Source organism: Drosophila biarmipes, chromosome 3L (genome assembly GCF_025231255.1).
Source record: "Drosophila biarmipes strain raj3 chromosome 3L, RU_DBia_V1.1, whole genome shotgun sequence".
NCBI lineage: Eukaryota > Metazoa > Arthropoda > Insecta > Diptera > Drosophilidae > Drosophila > Drosophila biarmipes.
Window position 1 is genome coordinate 18798339 of NC_066613.1, and position 20240 is coordinate 18818578.

Genomic DNA, 20240 nt, shown 5'->3' on the forward strand with positions numbered 1-20240 from the left:
TTTTTAGTGTCAACGAAAACTTTTTCCCCAGGCAGACAGACACAAAAAAGGGCACAGATATAGGTGAACAAGTGCGAAAAAAGATATTTAAGAAATGGGGTGGACCAATGCTTCAAAATTGTTTGTAATTGTATAAGTATAAGTTTATATAATAAGTATATAGAATAAGTATACGAATTAATATAGTGTTTATTGCAGTTTCTTAAAATTTATTACTTTAAAATTAAAATCAACTTAGGACCTCAGTAAAAATAATGGTCCACCCTAATTCAGTAATGTGTGGGAGTACAGATACAGATAAAAATGCGCATTTGATTTTATTTGCCGTGCTTCGCTGCTGTCAATAAAACGAAGCAAAGGCGAGGAAAATTTGCAAGGAAATAAATTATTAAGCGGGCGACGCTCGAGGGGATTGGATTCCTGGGTGTTGTAATGAAATATGTAGCCACGACTGAGCGGGTGAATCAATAAAAGCCCAGTCAGCTCCTCCTGCCCACGGCCGCAGCCATTGAACTTGTCAGCCGGAATTTATGTTATCGCTTGTTCCTCCTCTCAACTTTCCCCCTTTCTTTCCACCTTTCTCCAGGTGACCCAGGAGATGCAGCAGATTCTCGAGGGACGCGGCTTCGAGCTCACCTGCCGCGGCAGCGTGGATGTGAAGGGCAAGGGCTCCATGATCACCTACTTCCTCAAGGGCAAGAAGCCTATCGAAGTCAAGGAGGACCTGGCCCAGGCCGAGGTTGAGCCACCCAAGACCTTGACTTTGGCCAAGGAGCCGGAGAAGTCGGCCGGAAATGCGGATAAGCAGCCGGAGCAGGCCAAGGAGGATTCCGTGGATCAGGAGGACGACCTGCTGCCCTCGCCCGACATCGATATGAACTCCAACATGCAGAATCTCACGGCGCAACGGAGGAAGTCCCTCTGCCGGCAGCACAACATATCCTCCTCCTTCGGCACCACAGTGAGCAGCTCCACGGGCATAACCCCAAGTATATCCAACAGCTCCAGTGTGGTCACCATCGGAGCCCTGCCCACCATCCTGCGAAGTGGTAATCCAAATTCAAATCCCAATCCCACAACCACCGACAGTTGCTCGGAGTGCGGAGGAGCCAGCAAGTCCCTGGCCACGCCCACCGCTCCGCCCAGGACCCTGGTGGCGGACCTCAAGGATGAGATAGCCAGGGATGAGAAGATCGGCTTAAAGGACTCCATTGAGAACCTGGAGATTCTGCTGAAGAACAACATCAGCCTGTCGGATTTGAGCAACAAGCAGCAGCAGAATCTGCGTGGTGAGACGAGCAGTTCGACCACCACCACCCTGCGGAAAAGGGACACCATTGTGAGCTTCAATGTGACGGAGACGGTGACCACCACGGCCACGCCCTTCTCTTCCTCCTCGGGCTCATCCAACTCCTCCGCACAGCCCAAGAAGCGCCGTTCGGTGACCACCATTGCGGCCAGTTTCACCACCTCCACCACCACTCGTCTGCTGTCCAACGAGAGCCAGAGCTCCACGCAGACGGCGCCGGGAACCCTGGAGAGCGGTGGCTCCTCGGTGCCCGGCCAGTCCTCCACGGAGAACTCATCGCAGGACTGGCAGCCCCGAACGGCCTCGCTGGAACCCAACCGCAGTCCCATCAAGACCTCGCAGTCCATGAGCCCCATCGGCCAGCTGACCACCGACGTCTTCGTCCTGCCCAACAGCCGGAGCATGGTGCTCATTAGCAGCACGAACGGATCGGTTTCCGGTGGCGGGGGCAGTAGCCCGAGGACCGGTCTCCTGCAGGATGTGAGCACGTAGAGGATGCGCAGGCAGCCGTGTAAATATGTACAGAACCGCCGGCACTTAGTTGAGGTAGCATTCTAACTAAAGGTAAGGGTAAGCTAAGGATAGAGGTAATGATTGTGGTTAGGATATTGATTGGGCTTTCCAGTACTCAGTACAGTCGAACTTCTTTAGCCAGGAACTTTGCTGTTTTTTCAGAACCAAGAAAAAGTCGAAAACTCTAAAATTATTATCTTAAAATTGTATTTTAAATATTTCCTTTGGAAAGTGTAATAAAAAAAGGTTATTTATAATGTATCTAACTTTATAACAGTATTTAATTTATGAAATACTATAATAAATGTACCTATAATATTTTTATTTCCTTGTGCCAAGAGGATTTCTATTAGAACTCATTATATTTGCCCAATTTAAAAACTTTTAAAATTATTATAATTTGGAAGATCTGCATATTTGGAAAGTTTCCGGCTACAGAGTTCGACTCTACTCCCAGCTTCTCCTACCCCCTGTATGATCTCGCATTTATTGTAGCTTTACATGTTCCTCAGTTAGCGTTTCAGGGCACCAACAATAAGCAAATTCCATATCACACACAAAACTAAAGTACGAAAGCAAGTTTTGCACTTCAACTGGGTACCAAAGAGCATTGTTAGAACTGTTAGGCATTCGATAGGTTGTAAGTTCGGAGGAAGGTCCTTGGCAAGGAGTCTAGGTGAGTAAGGTTCCTAAGTGTGTTTGCAGTAGAGTGTAAATTTAAAGGGCATAATTGTGCAAAAGAAATCGAATTTAATGTTTATTGTCAAACGAATAACTAAGTACGAGTTTTTGGGAATGCAATTGGAAGCTCTCAATCAATTAAATTCATTGCAATGTATTTAAACGAGTTTTCTGTTAATTTATGATATATCTATTGATCCAATTTAGCAGGTAGCGCAAAACAGGATTAATATTTTCCATTTAAAATTGAATGTTACAATAGGATCAATTGCATTCCCCCGAAAAACACTACACCGAGCTATGGGCAGCACACAATTATAATTTCCATGGAACTATATTCCAAGCATCTTCACAGCCATAAAAGATATTTTTTGTGGCTATCCAGGGCTGGTGTTTTCTCATAAATCTAAAAAATCTGTCAATTGAAGAGCAACAAGAAAACTATATTGCATTGTTGCACAAACGATATTTACTTGGGCATAAGTTTAAATAAACAGAGTATCAAATACGAGTAATGTTAAATGTTAAAACAGTATCGTTTATATGTAACGTTAAATGTGTTTCAATGTCTGTATGTCTCAACGTTGCTGAAAGCATCAACACTAAATATAATTATAACATTAAAATGGATGCAACAAACACAAATTATGCGTAAACCAAAGAAAAACATACAAAATTCTCGCTGTGATTTCTATGACGAAGATGAAGAGATGCATAAATTATTTGATAACCTTTTGTTACTTAGTTTTAACTCGCAAATTTTACGAGAGCCTCTCGGCCACTTTGACTACGGCTAGCTACGAACTATGATTTAACTGAGAATCCAGTATCCTATATAGTTTATACATAGGTGTATGCGTGTATTGAACTCGATGTTGATTAGCTTTGGTGTTCAGTTTCAAGTTGATAAGAACCAGAATAAAACCAGTCAATGTAAGTGTTTCATTGTGCAGTCAACAAGGAAAATAAAAAACAAAATGTGTTAATAAATGGCGCTGCTAATTTCGGAAAATCTAGACATTATTTATTGGATGAATTCATAGCTTCGTAGTGATTATATTTACAGCACTCGAGCTGAGGGGTCTCACAGCTTTCGGGCCCGTCGCCAGAGACAGTAGTAGCCCAGTAAGTGGAAGCCAAAATAGAGGCCCACCATGGCCAGTAAATTCCTGTAGACATTGCTCTCATTGAAGCTGTACTTGTCTAGGACATCCTGGCCAGTGTGAAAGCAGGGCAGGTCGGCACTTTCCTGGAAGCAGGCTACAAAATAGATTAAAAACAAATTTCCTAAAGGAGCCCACTTTCAGAACTTACTAATATTCTGCACTCCCGACCACTGGGCCACGGTCATAGCCTCATTGGCATACAGCATCCAGGAGAGGAATTGTGTCCACCAAAATGCCACTGGCAAGGAGCTGTGATTAAGTAGACCCTTGGCAGTTAAGGTTACCCAAACGCGATTTAAACATCACTCACTTGACTTGTATAAAGATACCCGAGGTGATCATAAATATGTAATCCAGCGGCACCAAATAGGCCATTGCCAGCGGAACGGAGTTGAAAGCCGTGGAGAAGAAGCAACCACAGGCTGTGGCCACATTCATGACCAGCACCACACACATGGCAGTCACTCCGAAGGCGTAGAAGGTGGACCTCAGCCCCGTCAGCCAGTAGCAGATTATCACGAATATCAAGGGCTCAATTATCATTCCAGGCAGCTATTAAATAATAAATAATATATTTTGAAATGATGTAGACTTCAAGCTATGGAATACACATACTTCCAATAAAACTAACTCGATTTATGGAGCATTTAAGTGGGGGATTTTCTAGGTAACACTTACCAAAGCCAGAATATTGGCAGTATAATACTGTCCCGTTGAATATAGACCGGATCGGGTTTCCCTCATAAAAAGCGGGAATCCCTGGGGAAAGAGGTTGAGCACGGAGTACATGGGATGGTAGGTATTCTCCGATATCATGATGAAGAGGGCTCCCTGAACCGCCTGCACTCCCAGCTGCGATGGTTCCGTGGTGCCGGCAAAGCAGGCGCCAATAATAAATGCCATGGCGATCTTCTGGATGAACCTCATCCACTGGATGGTGGGATCCCTGAGCAGGGTAAGCGATGCCCGCAGCCACACCACCTGGAATCGCTTATACCAGGCCACGCCCCTGAAGGATTCCACCTCCGTGTCGAAGGGAAAGTTGCCCGACTGGGCCATGTGGATCTCCAGATTCACCAGCATGTCCCTCTGCTTGGCCGCCGAACTGACGGCGAACTGGTCGCACAGGTGCTGAGCCGATCTCTGCGAGGCCTGCTCATAGCCAGGATCGGTGGCCAGGACGCCAATGAGGAAATCCGCCGGATTATATGCCTCCGGACAGTAGTAGCCATGATTGGCGAAGAAACTCAGGGCGTGCTGTGGCGATCCCGTGAAGGCCACCCTGCCGTCGGCCAGCAGCATCACGTTGTTGAAGTTGTCGAAGAGCTGCGAGCTCGGCTGGTGGATGGTGCACAGGATGGTGGTGCCCTTCTGGGCCAGCTCGTACAGGGTGGCCACCAGCTGCTGGGCACTGTACGAGTCCAGTCCCGTGGTGGGCTCATCGCAAAACAGGATCACCGGATTGTTGAGCAGCTCCACGGCGAAGGCCAGCCGCTTGCGTTCTCCCCCCGAAAGAACCTTCTTGTCATCCCCGCTGCCAATGCGGGTTTGGGCCGCCGAGAGGAGGCCAGTTCGCTCCAGCAGCTCGTTGATTATGAGGCGACGCTCCTCTTTGGACACCCGACGATCCAGGCGAAGATGAGCCTGGAGCGGAGAGTTTTTAAATTATTGGAAATCAAAATTTATGAAAATAAGTTAATTTCTAAATAAGGAATACATAAAAATATAAATTTCATTTTAGAGAACTTTTAAGATGGCTAAAAAACTACTACAAATATATAGTGAAAGTTTTAAAACAGACAAAAAGGGCTTTCAACACATGAAAGTTTTTCTAAATTAAAAACAATAAATTATATTTAATCTCCAGATGGTAAGGTCTAAGCGTTCAACTTTAATGATTTCTAAAAATAAAATGTAATAAAACCAAACAGAGAGCCATCCAAAATAGTCTCTTTATAGAGTTTCGAAGAGAGACATAATCCCCTTTAAAGATACACCCATACCACACCATACCATACCATAAAGTTCAAGTGCTCCAGCACCGTCAGCGAGCCGAGGAAGAGGTCATCCTGGTAGACGTAGCCGCTGATGCGGTGCATGAAGGGCCCGATGCGCCGGCCGTTTATCAGAATGTCGCCTTGAACCACGGTCCCGGCTGCAGCGCAGATCCCAATGCAAATGGAGTGGAACGGGCGCAGATAATGGGGATCAGTCTAATCTTATCGGGGAACTACTCGGTAGTACAACTTACCGGGCTGTCGAAAGGCGAGCGTGGACATAAGCGTTGTTTTACCAGAGCCACTGTGAATGGGAGAGATGTTTTATGAGGGGGCGAAACTCAGAGGAATCTCTGCTTATCAAAGAGGTGGTGATAATGTGACAGAAATTAGACATCTTGACATAGCTAACACGTTTTTGGTCATCCGCCTTCTCGGGTACATTCCACTCGAGTGCACCTGATCTCGGGCGGTATCGATTTCTGCAGCAGCTTACCTCGAGCCCATTAAAGCCATCAGAGTGCCCGGTTGAATGGCCCCCGTGGAGTTATTGATGATCCGCTTCATCCGCTGGCCGGAACCCCCGACATTGGTGTAAACGCACAGATCCCGCCACACCAGGGTGGCGCCCTGCTCCGTGGGCGACCATTTGCTGTAGCTCCTGAGGGGCAGACTGCGCTCGGAACTGTTGCGCTTCGACAGCTTGGGTGTGCTGTCCAGGCTGGGCACCTCGATGGTGCTGCCCGCCGGCATCAGCTGCAGCTCGTGCTGCTCCTGCCCCTGCCCCGGGGCCTCCACCTCGATCAGCTTGCTATCTGAGTCCGACATTATCTCTGGGTTCTAGCTCACTGGATCTCACGGCTGAGGGGTCTGACTTTTTCTGAACCGAAGCGTGCCACAGCTGGGCAACAACTAACCGGCTAAACCCTGCTGAGAAGTTGTCACAGCCAAGTTGACGGTAAGATAGACAGGCACAGTGAGCATGGGCTAAGGGGGATTCGGAATAAAGGGTCCTAAAGGGAGCCCTTATATTTATTTGTTTAAGAAATCATTATGTTTGGTTATTTTTTTATTCTTAAATACATTATGATCTAAGCACATATGTTCTTAGGCATTTAATAATAATACAATTCTCTCCCTACTAATGACTACTGTGGCTCTCAGCACCCCGCAATGCAAATATGGTAAACTTCGGGTCTCAGCTGCGGGACTCACAATCTTTAGGGTGGCCCTGGCAGCGAGCATTCGATCGTCTTGCTGTTTTCCGACCGCTTGGGAAGCAGCGGACTTAGGCGGCGTCTCCAATTACCATTACCAGCGGAAAATGCACTCCAGACCAACCCACCGGGAAGCCCCGCAGGGCCAGAGTCATCCAAGCAGCCAGCGGGAAAACCGCCGCTGCCTCGGGATAGCCAACAACCAGATGGGAGTCCATTCTCGTCTCTGTTTTGCTACGGGTTTTCGCATTCATATGGCGCAAAAGGGGATCCAGAAATTGATTCAGAAGTAAATGAATGTCTGGTAAGCTACAGCTGTAATTCTCACACCTCTGAAAAGGTAGTTCGCTCAATGGTAGTTTTCAATAATGTAAAGAGTGAGACTTTTGTAAAAGTGATCCATAAGTTCCAAGTGTTCCGCTATTTTGGTATGAAGTATTGAGATATACACATTTGAACTTCCGATTCTTTGGGTTACGTTTGTAACCCATAACGGATACTTACTTTTTAACTTTCAGTGTTATAGCATACTTTTAGGCATTTGTCACCTATTCGGGGTACATTTTTCATTCTTATACATGCTCTTTTTAGATCTTATACATTATCTTATACAAAATGAAAAAGAATTGTAAAATCTAAATATCTTTTTAAAATTAAAAATTTTTATTTTTTAAACAGTTTTATACACATTTTTACATTCTTTTTGTTCATAAATGCTTTGTACAAAACCGAAGGTATATGTCATCTCTCATCTCACAATTTAGTATCCAGAGTCGTAGGTCAGTTTCAGTATCGTTGAAAGACTAAAATAAAATAGAAAAATTTAAGGTTTAAAAAAGTTATTCAACCTATGCGAAAATCTCAATGCATACTTAAGCAAATAAAAAATTAGGAATTATCTAAATAGTGGATCAGATTGCATTGGAGGCTAACCCAGAGAGAGTATCAGTATCAGCTTTCTAGCTGATAAGGCGTTTTCGAGTGGACTGAAACCTCAGAATTCTCAGTTGCCGTCGAGCTATTAAGCGGATAAGTCGCATTCGTCAGATTAAAATGAATACAATAACAGTAGAAAATAAGTGCAACGTAATGATGTGATATTCAATATACAAATAAAAGGCAACAGCAGTAGAAACAGTTCAACAAAAATATAATAGCCACAGATATTATTGCGCACAGTAAACAACAGAGAAAATCTGTTTAGGAATTGAAAGCCTCGCCCTTTGGCTGGCAACCGATTAAAATGGAGGGCAGTGTTGTAAATCCAAACCTAATTGGTCTATAATTAAACTTCATAACACCTTATCGTTGCGCTTAATGGTTTATTGCACGTTTTGATATTGAAACGAAAACGAGAGGTACGTGCGGTCCGATAAGAGAGTATGGGAAATTCAAAAAATTCGACTAGACGGTAAATAAAGTGGCTTAAAGAACTCACGTGTGACAAATAAATCAGTTAATGGTAGATTCAACTGAGCAATTGATTAAGTTCTGGTGAAATACCAAATGCTGGCCTTAAAAAATATAAACTTTTCTAAGCGATAAATAAAAAATGAAAAAAAGGGTTTTTTATGTAAGTGAGATACACAAATAAACCAATATACTCCAAGACTAAAGGTAAACGGTCAGAAGTCTAATCTTTGACCAATTTGCATAACAAACAACGATTGCCATGCAAATATTGAAACACTAATCTATTGATAAGCTGCCTTTGGCGGTTATATTTTGAATTTCGAAAGCTAAGCATAAAAGCTTTGAATCCACCCCTTAAATTGAAGAAAAATACTATTAAACAACGCGGGAGAGACGACGAGTGCGCAGAGTTAAAATGAGCGCCACGGTGAGTGTTTTCTCAATTTTTGTCAACCGCTAAATGGTTTGTTTTTGTTTGCGACGCGGCTAAATTTAACAATCACAAAGTGAGAGATCAAAGTAAAGATACAACTTCAACGCAATAAGTTCTAATTTTTCGCAATTAAAATAAATCAGAAAAATTGAAGCCTCGCGATTACGTATGTGATGCTGTAGTATGATGCTAAAAAACGCGCGAGGAACACATGAAAACAGAAAAACTACTTAAGAGACCTTCAATTTCGTATCTGTTATGCATTATTGATTTTATATCTTGTGTATCGTTTCACAGTGAAAAAATTATGGAATAAATATTGGTAAAATTCCTTTAAAGTAATACGAGAAGCAGCTTATCACCACTTTGTTTTCTAACAACAATAAAGACGTCACCATGTGTTACCGATAAAACGTTATGGTGATAGTGACTTAGGAATGCTCTACCATAATAACTTAAAGATAATGTGCGAACTTGTGGTAAAAATTGTAAAAGCTTCTAAATAAATTTTTAAATATTGAACTTCAAAAACGTTTTTTGAAAATTAAAAAATTAGTATGAAAAAAAAATGTTAGTATATATAGTTTTTATTATCTTAACTGTTATATTTGTTTTCTAATAATCCTTTCTTTTGGTGAAAACTTAGTTCCAAAATTTTTTTATTTATTTGAAAAGAATGTTTTAATTTTCTACTTATATTTAACAGTTTATTGCTACATATTTTGCGTATAGAAGAAAACACTTTGAGGATAGTTTGAAAACAATTTAAAAAAACAAAATCCAACTCTTGGTAGAGTAAAATTGGTTTTAAAACCAGTTTGAAAGTTTGCTCAGAGCTCAACCCTCAGTTCTCTCAAAACCGAAGGCATTGCCAGCACAAGCAAAATGGATTCCAAAATCCCTTGCCTACTTTCAGGCACCCACCGGAAATGCGTCTCGAAGACGCGGTAGTCGCACTAGCGACAAAGATGACGAGGGGGCGGGCCGCACCGCCTGTCAGTGGGCGTGGCTCGTGGTCAGTTCGATCTCCGTGGAACCAACCATGTTCCTGTACATGCTCGCCTTCATGACCACCTCGGTGGTGGAGCAGAGCTTCTTCCTGTACAAGTCCTGTCGGGTGAACAACAATTTCCCTGAGGAGATCTGCCGGAATCTCAACAAGGCGGAGAACGAGGAATTCCGGAAGACGGCGGCATCGACCAATGCCCGGTTCCTGCAGTGGGAGAGCATCTCCGCCCACGTGTTCACCATTATTTTGGCCCTTTTCCTGGGCTCCTTCTCCGATCGTCGCGGCAGAAAGTTGCCCATGCTCATGGGTCTGGTGGGCAAGTTCATCTACTCGACGATGATAGTGGTCAATGCCAGGATGCCCACGTGGCCGGTGCAGTACATCATCTATACGGCCACCTTGCCATCGGCCTTGACGGGTGCGGATGTGGCCATTTTCGCCTCGTGTTTCGCCTACCTCTCGGACATTTCCTCGCTGCAGCAGCGCACCATCCGGGTGACCATTCTGGACGTGGTCTACCTCAGCGCTATGCCGCTGGGCGTGGCTCTGGGATCGCATCTCTACTACAAGGTCTTTGATCAGTCCTATGCGGACATGTTCGCCGTGAACGCCTCACTGCTCGCACTGGCCATTATCTACACTCTGTGCGCCCTGAAGGTGAGTTAGAAATCTTTTAAGTCCTTTCAAAAAGTCCAATATCCGGAAACCCCTCAGAAATGTCATTAAAAAAATCATCTGTTTTAATCCTTTTAATACTCATTTAAAGTGAGTTAATAAACATAAAAAAAGAACTAATATTTTATACATATTTATCTAAACCTCTCACCATAAACCCTCATAGCTATATCACATAACCCATAAAACCTACAAATGAAATACCATATCTCTCCACTAAAAATTTCAGTGGCAGACGACTCCCAGACAGCGTTCATTGAGGGAGCTCGGTTGGTGTGGTTTCTGGGGCGACTACTTTGACATGCAGCACATGAAGGACTCGCTGACGGTGCTGGGAAAACCACGACAGGGCCACAGGCGCAGCTTCCTCATCATCCTGATGATCAGCATGGCCCTGTACACCTTCCAGCGGGACGAGGGCTCCTACCTCTACATGTACACCCAGGGCAAGTTCAACTGGGATGTCAGTGCGTACAGCAACTTTAAGACCTTCAAGTCGTCGGCCTATGTGTTTGCCATGCTGCTGGCGGTGCCGATAATGAACAAGCTCCTGGGTTGGAGGGATACGGTGAGTACTACATATAATATCATATGGAAACTGTATCCTTTTCGCTTCAAATTATCGTAGAAAACAATATTCACTATATTTTTGATAAGTATATAAATAAAATCCTTTCTCCTTATTTGTTAATACCACTTACTTCCTTATTTAACCTCCCTATCCACCGCAGGCCATCGTCTTTGTGGGCACCTGGGCCCATTCGATAGCCCGACTGTTCTTCTACTTTGCCACCAATACGGATCTGCTCTATGCCGGAGCCGTGGTCTGTAGTTTGGGACCGATTGTGGGTCCCATGATCAGGGCCATGGCCTCGAAAATTGTGCCCACATCGGAGCGGGGCAAGGTGTTTGCCCTGCTCTCCGTTTGCGACAATGCGGTGCCCCTTATCAGCGGAGTTTGCTATTCGCAACTTTATCAGGCCACCATGAATACCAACTATGGCGGAACTGTCTTTATGCTAACTATTGCCACCCAGATAGCTGTCTTTGTGCTGATACTGTAAGGGTTACATTAGCCTTTGTTTAACCATTTAATGATTTTATTTACACTTTACTTCAAGTTGCATTCACATTATTTTGGGCAATAACTCACTGGCTGTTACGGAAGTTGGCGAAAAAGAGAGCGAACCTATAAGCCAAAGGGAGGCAGTCCTGGAGGCGACTCCTGAGGAGGAGTGAGCTAGGTCTTGTCATACTGCACAATATGATTCCTATAAAAGACTTGAATTCAGGGAAGGCAGCTACTATATTGGTTATGATTTCCAGGGATATAAAACCTATCCAACGACCAATAAATACTCTATATTTTCCTAACGTCGGCCTTATTATTTACGGATTTGTATTTGCAGGTACTCCAGTTGGGAATTTTCAAAATCTCTTTAAAAAGATATTGGGGATTTTCTACATTATTGTTTATACATTTAAACATTTTTTAGTAAGTTTATAATACTACTATATTTTTCTGTACAAATAATTGAAATTTGAAAATCATCTGATATTACCCTTTGAGGAACAGTTATTCTCTGTTTAAAATAAAACTTACCCCAAGTTTTCTCCGAAATCACTTGTTCTTGGAGAGGGTGCGCTGCTTCTCGGCATGCTCCACCACCTGCTCGTCCACGAAGAGGCCCTTCCGCCGCCGGACATTGTCCATGTAGACCTTGGCTCGGTTGGCGGAGTCGGCCTTCTCGCCGAAGTGCATCAGCTCCTCCTCGGTCGTCGGCAGCCAGAAGGGATCGATATCAATCACCTGTAAGCAGAGGCAGGGTGTAAATTCCGGGAAATCATTTAGGCACTTGAGACGGGACAATAGAGGAATGAGGCGTCGCTGTGTCTATGCGCCTGCGCCTCGCACTGGATTGGATTTGGGTTGGGTTTTTCAGGCTAGGTCGGGGTATTTCGTTTTGGGTTTACGGGGACCAGGCCGAGAGTCCTTTGTCTCAACGGCAGGGAAAGCGTGCATTTTCACATCTTCATTGTTTGGACTCGAGAGGCTGCGACAAAGGACTCGACGCTTAATGACTTTCAAAGGACGCTGGGACACGCATTGCACGTTACGTGATAAGGCAGACTCGCCAGGACACGCAGGACGAGGCTCGAGGTTTGAGGTTCGAGGAACGAGGTTCCTCAAGTTCCTCAATGGCGTGAAGAGCGTGTCCTGCGCTTGATTGATGATTGCCTCCTGCGAGGCGAGCCACTTGAGAATCTCTGGTGTGAGATCAGCATTGTTTTGTTTTCCTTTTCATTCCTTTCTTTCCAGCAAGGACTCGAGGCCCAGCGGGCGGGTGTCGAGCGGTTCGTTGGAAAAACTCAGCACTCTCCCACTCTAGAATTTCGGCTTGGTTCCACTCCCTCATCAATGACGGAACTTGCTCGAAAACTGATTAAGATGCTGAGGCAATGGTCTTTTGCCAGAAAGAAATATTTCATTGCACAGCAAGAAATATCATAAGCATTATGATCAGTTAAAAAAAAAGCTCAAGACTAGGAAGTTTTAAAATCTTAGAGATAAAAGTGTGATACGAATTTAACTGATAAAATTTAGTACTGATGACAATGTATTTGCTATTCAAGATGCTAGAATTTAAATATTTAAGATTCGATTTTAATATTCTCGCAGTGCGTGTTCCGGGCCATCTGTTCGCACTACGCTAAACTGCGGGCCCTCGAACATCTCTTCGCCATCCCATGTAGATCATTATCGGGCACAAAGTTTCGCTTGTTTAACAACAGGCAACAACGCCAAGTGAGCAAGGGATCGAAGGCAACAATGGGGGCACTTTAGGGAGCCGAGCAGTAGTCCTCGACAAGGTAAGGCAATCCCAGTTGGCAGTCCCTAACCCAATCCCAGTCCCAATCCCAGTTCGCAGTTCTCAGTTCGCAATCCCTGTCACAACAAAACAGAAACGCAAAAGCGAGACTGCCGTCCTGCGCATGCGCAGCAGCATCCAATCTTTCCATCGCTACCCATCCCCAACCATACCCTCACCACTACCTCTACCCATCCCCATTCCAAACATTCCCACTCCAGATCTCGGGCAGAAAACGGAGGAGACCCTGTGGCAGCTGAAGTGCTCCAGAAGTGCGCAGAACTTGCGTCTGAGCCGGGCCAGACAAATGAACAGCCAGCCACCAGCAGGCAGATGAGTGCACTGCCAAAAAAGTGGTACCTTCAACTGTCCTTAATATTCTATAAATATATCATGTAAATAATAATTTCAAATGATACTAAATAAACATAAGGAACATTACGAAAAATCCAAGATTTGTTAGAATATTTTTGGTTTTATGGAAAAATATAGTATGAATTATATCCTTCAATATTTAGACATAGATGATCTATAAAATAAGGTTTAGTGTCTAGTCAAATCCGAAGAATGTATTTTATTATAAGATATTTTACGATAATGAGCTTTCAAAATAAAAGTTATTAAATCTAAGCTTAGCTTAGCATATCTTTAGACCATTTTCATTACCAAACAAGAGAGGTTTATTGACTGTAACCTTTTTGCCAGTGTCCTTTTGGCCAAAAACCCACTTACACCATCCCAGGAAGGTGGTTATCCCCACTAAAGCAGCACCACTCTCCAGATTACAGGCGATTCAAAAGGCTCGGTTCCCCCTAAATCTTCACATCCACCACCACCGTTCTCCCGTCCTGAGGTTGAAATATTATGAAAAATATTGGAGCGGCCGCGAAAACCAAAACCAAACGACGTGACATCGACACACACACTTGGCGTGGTACCATATTATACTATATTATATGGTATGCCATATCGCGCTGTATCTCCAACTCTCTTTGCACACACGTGTTCTGTATCTGTGTGGTTCTTATGAGTGGTGTGCCCATGTGTGTGTGTGAGTGAATGTGTTTACCTGTCCAACCGCGCGCGGTTTGTATGCAGGTAATTTACGCGGCAGCTACCGAAATACGCTGAAGTCCGTCGGTCCGTCGGCCCGCTTGTCCATTTGTCCGCCTGTCCGTTTTTTCCGTCTGTCCGTCCGCGACCAAAGACGAAGTTGAGATTATTATCGCGCGCCAGAAACTGGCTGAAAGACTGTGAAAGAGACCGGGCCCAGAGAATATAACTCGATTCGAGTCGAGTCGAGTTGATTCGAGAGACTTGGGGGCCTGGGCCAGTAAAAGTCTCCAGCGAACGGACAGCGGACAATGGACGGCGGACGGCGGAGTACGAAGAGCGTCATTTTGACAGCCAGCGAGCGGACAATGCAAACCACGTTCCACTTAAGAACAACAACAACGATGGCAACAACAATCCTTTGGCCACTTGGATAAACACTTGCCTTGGCATGGATATATCCCTACACTAAGAGAAAATGTTGATATGATGATAGGGAATGTTTACTATGGGAAAAGTGTAAAACTCTATTTAATTTCCGCAGATTCCTTAAATTATATCTTTTTAATTATAGATCCCTTCAAAATCATGAAGGTAGATTAAACGTAAAATGTATAAATCGAACTCCCAAAATAGTTTTTATTGGGTCATTAAAAAAATCGTAATACCTGGTAGTCAAACTTGAAAATAAACAAAATATAAATTGTGGTAAGTAGTAAAAAATGTAATTATGTCAGTTTAGTTATGGAATTGTAGCTTTTTGAGTATCAGTTTTGATTGAAGAGTTCTTCTAAAACGAAATATTACAGATAAAAAACTATTGTTAGTTTGTCATAACTTTTTTTTATGAATTTGTTTCCAGTGTATTTGTATGTGTGTGTTTATTCGCACCAGGCAGACTTTAGGGCACTGCCATGCTTTCCCCCGCCCCGGGCGAACTCCCTCTCCTGCTGCCTGACACCCACCTCCGCCCCTGTCCCAGCCCCTCCCCTTTGCCTTTCGCCCTTCTCCCTACCCCCCCCCCCCTCTTCTCCTCCTGCTCCACTCCCACCGACTGTCTCCACTGTAGACTTTCCCTTTGGTGGGGGGCAGACTGTGGCAGGTATACAAAACGAGTTATCAGATTATTTGTTATTTGTCTTGGTTCTTTGCTCACAGTTTGTTGTGGCCGTGGCTGTTATGCTTTTGAAGTAGTTCCAGAGCTCCAGAACTGAGGTCTTGCATGCAAAGCGCGACAGGCAGCAGGAACACCAGTAGCACCGGCAACAACAACACCAGCCAGAACCAAATCATATGCAACAATCCCGACCAGAAGAAGACACGGAGCAGAGCGGCCTTAAAGTAAGACCAGTAGCCAAAGTTGTTATGTTATTTCTTTTTATTTTCCTTTTTTTCGGTAGGCTGCAGGTCTTGACCCTCTTCCTGTCCCCACCCCCGTCTCCGGCACACACACACGTAATCATAATAACAATCTTCGGGTTCATCAAGTGGCCAGAAGAGATGAGAAGTGCTGCAGCCAGCGCGGAGGTGGGGCGAAACAAAAGGAAGCACAAAATTAAATAATAACAAAAGCGCGCAAGACAGTAGCCACCCGAGGAAGAGATATTTGACGGTTGAACAGTGCAGCCCATGGCTGTAAGGCAAAAGGAAGTGACGTCTTAGAAACTAGCTCGGTATGGGAAGTATATATTATACGAAACTTGGTATATAGATGGAGCTACAGGGGAGTATATGTCTTCTAGGATATGATTTTGTGGAGATCAGTGATCATCCGATCTGAAGATGCTTAAAAGCTTTCTTGTAAAGTGCAGATAAATTTAATGAAAATATCTTAATACAAATATATTTAAAGAATTGTAAATTAATAAATATTCATATGAAAAAAAAATATATAAAAAATATATAAAAAATATTTAAAAAGTTATTTGTTCTGTCACTATGTATTCTAAAAGAAAATATGAAATTCCAGTTTAAGAAAATTACTTTTGGTCTGTTATTGTGATTATAACAAGATATTTGTTCTATTACTAATACTAAAAAATATAATATTATATTTTATGAACATTAATGTGGGGATTCTTTTTACCATTTGGAAGATTAAAGAAAATGTCGGCCCTTGCAGTAAGTAAACATTTTTAATTACATCTATATATTCATTTTATAACATGTTTTTGTAATGGAAACAGTTTTCCTTTCTTTAAACCACAATTAAAAATGCATCTTTATTTCTATCTTTAAACGAACCGCACTGTTGTCCTCACCGTTGGCCTCCTGCTCGCCGACTTAATGCCGCTACGTGAAGTGAAAGAGCCACGGCAATAACAGGAAAAATTATGATATATGAAAACTGAAAATTAGTTTTTGTTGTCTTGGGTTTCTGTTTCAGCTTGCAGCTCGCATCCCAGCTCGAGGCTTCCACATACCACGTTAAAAGGTCATCCGCAGAGATGATTTCTTGCGGCTGCTGATCTGCTGATCCGGCGATGCAGATGCTTAACGAACTTATTGTGGGCCATGATGCGGCAAGAAATGGAAATGGCCTTTTGGGAACACGACTCTCCCCGACCTCCCCCCTTCCGCCCTCGGGGCCCTTTTTCCCGTTTTCCCCCAACCAGAAGTTGGCCACTCGAGTGAAGTTGACGCCTTCGTTGTTATTATGGGCACGTGACAACTGCGCCCACGGCTGAGAGGCCGGCCCACTCAACTGGCAGGTAGGGTTTACAAGAAGGGGAAAAAACAACAAGAAAGGGGTGGGGGGCTGGGTGCCCGGGGGCGGGGGCGGGGGCGGTGAGGCCACTGGCCAACACATGTGGGCGTGGACAAAGTGCTGAAGCCAACCGTTTTAATTGCTCGGCGAAAGGTAAGCTGAAATCCTAATTGTTTTCACTTTACCTTCGCCCAGAATAATGAACGAAATTGTAATCGAATCGAATATCTATCAGATACTTTTCCACTTGTGCTGGCCAAACTAGTTTCCGTTAAGACTTTAACACAGATAGGAGCTAAGATATAGACTCGATTCACACGCAGAGAAAGAGTGCATACGAATTAAAATTATTTAAAATATATTTCAAATTTGTAAGATGATATAAAATTTACTATATCTTTGTATAACTTAGTAACTTAAAATTGTTTTTAAAGTTTTGTTGGGATTTTCATTCAAAGGTTGCTTAAGTGGTATGTATGCTAAATGTGTTATTTATGCTTGTAAGTATTTTTTCTCTGTGCAATCCGACTCCCCTCCCATTTTCCCGCCCCTTTTCCACTTTTCCTGCTGTCTGGCGTTGGAAATGCGTAAGAAATTATACGAAGCAACGGCAAACAACATCTCCGTCGCCGGCAAAACTTGAGCTGAGAAATAGAAAATCGCCGGAAGTCATTATACAAAAACTTGTTGTTATCGATTGGTTGGGCGATATGACCAACACTGGGACAACCCAACTGATAGAGAATGCACGCACATTGGAAATATTTTTTGTTCATTCGACAAAACTATTATTTTTATATACTTAAATTAAATTCATTAAATGGATTCCAACTGAAAGATAACTATAATTGATCTTCACTGTAATCTTTCAAACTTTAGTTTCTTTTTCTAAATTTTATAATACGATTTTATAGATTTTTTAAAGTTTTTAAAGATAATCAAAGTGAACAAATATGTTTTATGTAGCCTTATATAATGAAGGTCTCCATAACTTAAATGTCTAACCAAAACTTCTATAGACTGCGGAGCTTCATAATTATTCTTGGCTGAACTTGGCTCATCCGCTGATCTTGTCCCATCCGTCCCATCCGGCCAAAATCGTAAAACACAAGGGAAAGAAATCATTAAGGTGGCTGTTAATTGTGGCCCACGACAAGGTCAGAATGCTATGGAGAAAGAAGGAGACTGGAAGAGAGAGGGCGTCTGGTTCGGGGCTTTGGGTTACCTCGAATGGCACACAGCTGCAGCTCCAACTGGACCATATAACTTTCAGTCCAACTGTTGCTGTTGCCATGTTGCTGCTGCTGCTGATGTTGCTGCTGCCACTGAAGTTGCTGTTGCCATGTTGCCACTGCTGTGGTTTAGCTTATAAGACTTCAACAGAAGGTAACAGAAGGCTCAGAGCAACGTAAGCTGAGATTTTTATTGACCACAGACAGCAGGCGAGTCTCGGGGGACAGGGAGCTGGGAGGATCGGGGTCAGGAATAGGGGGAGTACAGTGAGGCACGCACATGGCATATGGTCGGACAGGCGCTGCACTTGTGCCCCATCAGCGGCAACAGCTGCTACGGCAATCTCTGCCAGCTACAGGCGGACTTCTATTTAAGTTACCCCTTCAACTAGGCCCTTAAACCAGCCAACTATTGTGATTCGCACAAATGGTGCAGCTTCTTTGGCAAAGTCAGATGAATAAGACTTCTTAAATTAAAAAATAAAAAATGTATATTCTTTTTATTGCTAGTAATCTGATAACAGTTTCTATATGTTTCAACACTGACTAATTGTGTTAAACAATTGGGGAGAAAACCACGTGATTCTTTTTAGTACGTGTCAATGTGTAGAAATTACTCATGACACTTTTTTAGCTGAATACCTCAAGCAGAAAATATTTTTTTAAGCAAGCAGGCAGCAATTTAAGTTTAGTCACCTCAGGTTGTTTTTCTTAATATTAATTTGTAGCTCAAATGTTGGAAGTTACTTTTATAAAACCTTTTCACAAAATAGAATTGATCTATAGCAATTTGTTCAAAGTGGGCAAATATGTTGGGGTTCCAGATACTAACAATTTAAAATAGGATCTTTCAGATACGTTTTTAAATGACTGATTTTAAAGAGTATCTATGGTTTAGTAATACGTTTTGGGGCTTCCTTCCTAAGGAAGATCTAATCAGAAACTCAAGGGACTTGGAAAATTTGAGCTGACAAGCTCTACTGTACAGTACTCACCTCCCAGTGGCTGAACATGAGCTGGGGACAGGCCAGGCCAGATGTCTGCTTTCGCATCTCCTGGGCGAAGTTGAACGACTCGATCACCGGCAGAAGACAGGTGACCGCGAAGTTGCCGCTGCCCTGGGTCAAATCGCCGGAGAGGATTTTGCCGTGCCGCCGGCCAATTACCGCATACATTTTACCTGCGAATGATAGAAAACCAGAGATACGTTCTTTGATCAGCTGTTGGTCGTTAGCTAGAAATCGAATTGGAAAAGGGAAACGCAGAATGGGAAAAGGGAAACCTCCAGCCAACAATGGCCGCCTTTCAGTTGGCGTTCTTGTTCTCGGTTCTGGTTAATGCTCCTATATCGCCGGCTCTTGTTATTGTTGTTTCTGGCGCGTCTCAAGGTAACTCGTAAACAAATGAAATCTTATCGGGTTTGGCCCATAAAATTGGCGGGCTTTCTGCCGAACCGCGCGCGTTTTTCGCTTGAACTTCCAAGCCGAAGATGGAGACGGAGATCGTTTTCAGGTCTCTCTCGAACTCTCCACATACCCTAGATGGAAGCTTTATTATTTTTTCAAGGATTTGGGATAGCAGAAATAAAACCTATTTGAAATAAAATAAAAACGAACAACTTAATTAGCAACAACACTTTCGCTTAGGGATGTTTAGTTCTAAGAAACGTTTTAAATTTAATAAACATGTTCTCGAAAGTATTTTAGGATTTAGTAGAAGCGTTTTACAACTTTTAATCTAGTGTTAAAAAGCCTTAAAAATCGTTGCAGAACTTCGCATAATACCCGATTCTTATGTGAGAAAGAGCAAAAACGTTGTTCCTAAAGATACATTGTGAAGAGAATTCGAAGCGTCTCTTCCTTTCTTGTTAAACTTTTTTCTGGATTTTTTCGCTGTTCTTTTTTTGGCATGCGCTACAAGAACGAGGCCCAAACATGAAAGCACGGCAGGAGAACGAAGAAGGCC

The 20240-nt window shown here is 43.3% G+C and overlaps 4 protein-coding genes across 9 annotated transcripts in view; 2 read left to right on the forward strand and 2 right to left on the reverse strand.

Annotated features, from left to right (window-relative positions):
* LOC108034864 (adenylate cyclase type 5) overlaps window positions 1-3515 on the forward strand; it is a 43576-nt gene extending 40061 nt beyond the window's left edge. For all 3 annotated transcript variants that reach the window (XM_017110043.3, XM_050886733.1, XM_017110041.3), the window contains one exon: window positions 587-3515. In XM_017110043.3, the coding sequence (XP_016965532.1) occupies window positions 587-1801 (1215 nt within the window). In that variant the 3' untranslated portion in view covers window positions 1802-3515. The remainder of the gene's footprint in view (window positions 1-586) is intronic.
* LOC108034866 (protein scarlet) lies at window positions 3484-6566 on the reverse strand. The gene is made up of 7 exons (XM_017110046.3): window positions 6163-6566; window positions 5921-5970; window positions 5688-5824; window positions 4348-5313; window positions 3980-4221; window positions 3818-3918; window positions 3484-3763 (listed from the first exon to the last, which is right to left on the reverse strand). The coding sequence occupies exons 1-7, from the start codon at window positions 6492-6494 to the stop codon at window positions 3588-3590; spliced, it is 2004 nt and encodes a 667-aa protein (XP_016965535.1). The 5' UTR covers window positions 6495-6566; the 3' UTR covers window positions 3484-3587.
* Window positions 6567-7525: 959 nt separating this feature from the next.
* LOC108034863 (elongation factor-like GTPase 1) overlaps window positions 7526-20240 on the reverse strand; it is a 76733-nt gene continuing 64018 nt past the window's right edge. The window contains exons 4-6 of the mRNA XM_017110038.3: window positions 19271-19455; window positions 12017-12223; window positions 7526-7686 (exon numbers count right to left, since the gene is read on the reverse strand). Of these exons, the coding sequence (XP_016965527.1) occupies window positions 12035-12223; window positions 19271-19455 (374 nt within the window). The 3' untranslated portion in view covers window positions 7526-7686; window positions 12017-12034. The remainder of the gene's footprint in view (window positions 7687-12016; window positions 12224-19270; window positions 19456-20240) is intronic.
* On the forward strand, window positions 7901-11787 carry LOC108034867 (proton-coupled folate transporter). 4 transcript variants are annotated; one of them, XM_017110049.2, is made up of 6 exons: window positions 7904-7969; window positions 8494-8723; window positions 9646-10395; window positions 10643-10981; window positions 11145-11473; window positions 11535-11787. In XM_017110049.2, exons 2-6 carry the CDS (start codon window positions 8712-8714, stop codon window positions 11650-11652), a joined length of 1548 nt encoding a protein of 515 aa, XP_016965538.1. In that variant the 5' UTR covers window positions 7904-7969; window positions 8494-8711; the 3' UTR covers window positions 11653-11787. The 4 variants fall into 4 exon arrangements, with proteins under 4 accessions (XP_016965536.1, XP_016965538.1, XP_016965539.1 ...); XM_017110050.3 differs by having other exon boundaries at window positions 7925-7969; window positions 8501-8723; XM_017110047.3 differs by having other exon boundaries at window positions 7901-8723.